General features: G+C 56.9%; 1 protein-coding gene across 1 annotated transcript in view; it reads right to left on the reverse strand.

The window, feature by feature from the left end:
- FAM86A (family with sequence similarity 86, member A) overlaps positions 1-3,933 on the reverse strand; it is a 16,803-nt gene extending 12,870 nt beyond the window's left edge. The window contains exon 1 of the mRNA XM_009995452.1: positions 3,874-3,933. Coding sequence (XP_009993754.1) covers positions 3,874-3,933 — 60 coding nt within the window. The remainder of the gene's footprint in view (positions 1-3,873) is intronic.
- Between the last annotated feature and the right edge of the window lie 584 nt (positions 3,934-4,517).

Below are 4,517 nucleotides of genomic sequence, written 5' to 3' on the forward strand. Positions count from 1 at the left end.
GGGGGGGTGCAGGAACCGGGGGGTGCGGGGGTCGGGGTCAGACCCCAGAGGGATTTCCCTGCTGCAGTTCCCTGCCCCAACCCACACCCAGACCCGGGGTCCCACGGAGGAGCTGCCTCAGCCCCTGCTGCAGGTCTCAGTGTCTCCCTGTGCTCAGTTCCCTGGGTTCCACGGCTGGCAGGCACTTCTGTGCCTGTGATTGGGTATTTTGTGGTGCTGCCCAGCTTTGCTGCCTCCTGTGAGCTGGAAAGCTGGGGCTGAATCCCTGCTGTCCTGGGGGATCAGTGGCCCTAGGGGTGACCAGCCTGCTGGGGTGGGATGGGCAGTGGCCACTGCTCTGCTGTGGGGACAGACCTTCCACTTCCCCAGTTCTGTCTCTGGAAGGGTAATTCTGGGGACAGACCTTCCTAGTCTATAGTCTTGCTTGGGGGGTGTGATTTAATTTGCCTCAGGTGTTTCTTTAACTAGTGGAAATAACTCAGCCTAAGGAGCCCTGTGCCCAGCAGAGCTGGGCTTTTAGAAGGGCCCTTTTCCCTTTGGGAAATCTTTTCGACTTCATCTGGGTAACACTTCTTTTTCTTTCCCCCTTCCCTCTCTTCTCCCTCCTCCCTTCCAGAAAACCCCACATGGGATTGTCTCATCAAACCCACGGGTGTTCCCAGTAAGTCCATTCACATTTATTTTATCTTCCAGTTTGGCAAAAGAGGCAGAAAAGGGGGGAATTTAGGGAGAGGTGCAGGTTTGTGCAGGGAGGATTCCTGGAGGAATGAGCCTGCCAGGGTGGGCAGCAGCAGCACAGCCAGGGGGCTGGAGCAATTTTCATCCTGTCCTCGAAGCAACAGTCCCTGTTTCTCCCTCTGTGGTGACAAACTCCTGGGTACCTGGGTGCAGTACAAATACCTGGGTGGAAGCAAAGACACAGTCACAGAGTTGTCCTAAGATCACCCAGTCCAACCATCAACATGGGAAACCCCCCTGTGCCTCCAGCAGGGCATGAAGTGCCACAGCTATTGAGCCCCTCCAGGGATGGGGATTGAACCCCCTCCCTGGGCAGCCTGGGCCAGGGCCTGACAAGCCTTTCAGTGAGGAAATTGTTCCCAATTTCCAATCTAAACCTCCCCTGGCACAACTTGAGGCCGGTTCCTCTTGTCCCATCCCTTGTTCCTGGGGAGCAGAGCCCAACCCCCCTGGCTCCAACCTCCTCTCAGCAGCTGCAGAGCCAGCAGGTCTCCCCTCAGCTCCTTGTCTCCAGGCTGGACACCCCCAGCTCCCTCAGCTGCTCCTGCTCACACTTGTGCTCCAGCCCCTTCCCCAGCTCCCTTGCCCTTCCCTGGACACGCTCCAGCCCCTCCATGTCCTTCTTGTCCTGAGGGGCCCAGAACTGACCCCAGGATTTGAGGTGCAGCCTCCCCAGTGCCCAGCACAAGGGGACAGTCCCTGCTCCTGCTGGCCACCCCAGTGCTGACACAAGCCAGGATGCTGGTGGCCACCTGGGCACACGGGCTTATGTTTGGCTGCTGTCACCCAGCACCCCAGGATCCCTTGTGGGATCTTCTGCAGCAGCTGGAGCAGGTTTCCTCCTGGAGCAAGTTCCCTCCTGGAGCAGGTTCCCTCCTGGAGCAGTGCCTACAGACCACCCAGGGAAGCTGTCCTGTTTAGTTCTGTTTGCTGCTTGTGCCCAGTTTCAGGGGCAGCTGAAGCCCTGGGTCCATCCCATGCACTTCAGCTTCCATCACACACCTCCCACCATGTGTAGTGCTGCTGGAAGTCGTGCCTTCCCCCTCTTGCTCCCCCCAAAAGGGGCCAGCCCCACTGTGTGCCCCTCCTGCTCTCACTAGTCACAGGTTGGACACAAGTGTTAATTGCTGTGCACCTCTGGGAGGGCTGGGGCTGCTCAGTGCCCCTGGGAGCACCACTCTGAGCCCATGGGATGACCCAGGAGTGGTTCTGCCTCTTGGTGGTTCTGCCTCCCCTCTCAGCCAAGAGTGGTGATTTGGGAGGGGTTTGGCTCTTAAGTGTGTCACTTTTGGCCACACCAGTTGGTCCCAGGCATCCCTGCAGGTCCCCCATGCTCAGGTGTCCCCAGGGGGATGGACTCAGGCCACCCTCACCTCAGATTTTTTTGGTCTTTATCTGTTTTCAGACTGTTCTGAGCCCTTAATCATTGCCTGGTGCAGCAAGTTGCTGGGCAAACATTCTCATGTCAATTTAGCTCTGCTAGTTCTGCCAGTTGCACCTTTTTTTTTCCCCCCCCATGACACCTCAGTGTGTGTTGTATAAAATAAAATAATGCAGAGCTCCATCCCCACCAACCACTTAGCAACATCAAAGAGGTCAAGCTCTGGTTCAGCCTCGTTAGTGACTGGAGTTAGATCAGCTCTGTGGGCCAAGGCAGGGCCTGAAGGTGCAGCAAACAGCAGCTGGGAACTGGGTTTATCTCTGAGGGATCACAGGAAGGTCATGGATCTCCTGTAAAGGGTCCAAGGGAGGTGATGGGAGGGCTGGACCAGCTCTGCTCTGGAGCCAGGCTGGGAGAGTTGGGGTGTTCAGCCTGGAGAAGAGAAGGCTCCAGGGAGACCTTAGAGCAGCTTCCAGTGCCTGAAGGGGCTCCAGGAAAGCTGGGGAGGGACTTGGGACAAGGGCAGGGAGGGAGAGGACAAGGGGGATGGATGAAAACTGGAAGAGGGAGATTGAGGTTGGACATGAGGAGGGGATTCTTTGGTGTGAGGGTGGTGAGAGCCTGGCCCAGGTTGCCCAGGGAAGCTGTGGCTGCCCCATCCCTGGCAGTGTTGAAGGGCAGGTTGGATGGGGCTTGGAGCAGCCTGGGCTGGTGGGAGGTGTCCCTGCCCATGCAGGGGTTGGATCTAGATGATCTTGAAGGTCCCTTCCAACCCAAACCATTCCATGATTGTGTAGCTCTTTGTGGCCCACAGGCCCTGGGTTTGGAGACTCTGCCCTGTTGAAGGTGGTTGTGCTGGGCTATAAATGTGCATTTTTAAAACAAAGTTGTCTCAAAAGGTTTGGCTGCTGCTCTGTAGCTGGGCAGGGAGGGGCAAAGCAAGTGCAGAGTTTGGGTGATGTGGTTGTGATGTTATTTCAGCATCTTGGTGAAATGTGGGCTGAGCTGAGTGGTGGTGGGGAAGTTGCAGTGAGATTGGTTTTGTCTGGAAGTGGGGGCAGGTCCAGGTTCAGGGAAGGGCTGTGAAGGGAGGGCCAGGGGGAGGAGGAGATGCTCACCCTGTTCTCATTCCATCAGGGGGACAGAATTTTAGAGACTGGAGAAATTATTCCACCCCTGAAAGAAGAGCCCAGTGCCCACCACTGATGGTGAGAAGCTGATTTCCTCCTTCAGCCAACAGGGCCAGCCCTGCAGCTGCTTTCTCTCTTCTATAAAAGAGGCTTTATTCTCCATCCCCTCAGCCTTGCTGTTGTTTTCCTTCTCCTTGGTCCAGTTTGTTGCCACTGTTGCTCCTTGGGGAGTTTCTTTTGCCTTTGGGGAGTGTTCTTGCTGAGTCCTGCTGATCCCTTCCCAGACTTCTCACTGACCTGACAGCATCTGGCAGCAGGACAGTGTGGGGTGAGAGGAGAGGCCCTGCAGATCCCTGGGGATTGTGGGGGGTCTGCTGAAAGGAAGGGTGTCCTGGTGAGCTCCTACCCACAGCTCTGTCCTCTCCCCATCCAGGAAGCCCTTTCCCACCAGCCAGCTCTGACAGACACTTGTAGTGAAAATAAAGCTGACACCTCTCAGCCCGTTTCTGCCCCAGGAGCAGGGGGCAGCAGTGGCACTGCCACCAAAAATCACTTCTTTTTTACCCATTGGCTCTTCCTTATCTGTCTTCAGCCCTTTCTGAGTTGGAGTCTTCCTGCCCTCACTGGCCCCACGGACCTGGGGCACCTCCTGATGAGCAGGGAGTTGGAGTTGTTGATCTTCATGCATCCCCTCCAACTCGAGGTGTTCTGGGGTTCTAAGGTGGCTGCCTTGGGGACAGAAGGGGTTGAACCAGCAATCCAAAGGGTCACCTGAGGTACACGAGGGGAGGGGCTGGAACAGAAGTCCTCATGGAATCCTGTGTGACCAGTGTTTATGAGGTCAGGGTCACAGCCCCTCTGTCCCTGGGGACAGCCAGACCCCTCAGGGCCTCCCTGGCAGGGGTTGACACCAGCAGGGCCATGGCTGATGCTGGGGTAGAAACCCTCCTGCAGCTGAAAGAGATGAGGGAGGCTGTGAAGGAGGTTGGGGAGAATGTGAAGAAGGAGACTGGGGAGAATGTGAATCAGGAGACTGGGGAGGCCATGGAGAAGATGGTTGGGGAGGCTGTGGAGAAGGAGACTGAGGAGAAGGAGACCGAGGAGGCCGTGGAGAAGATGGTTGGGGAGGCTGTGGAGAAGATCAGGGAGGCTGTGGAGAAGGAGATTGAGGAGGCCATGGGCAACATGACGTTGGGGAGCCATGCTCAGCCCACAGCCCCCCAGGGCCTCCCCCAGCCTGCAGCCATCACCCTCCTCCGGTAAAGGCA

This window comes from Chaetura pelagica, unplaced genomic scaffold (assembly GCF_000747805.2).
Source record: "Chaetura pelagica isolate M959 unplaced genomic scaffold, ChaPel_1.0 scaffold64, whole genome shotgun sequence".
Taxonomy (NCBI): domain Eukaryota; kingdom Metazoa; phylum Chordata; class Aves; order Apodiformes; family Apodidae; genus Chaetura; species Chaetura pelagica.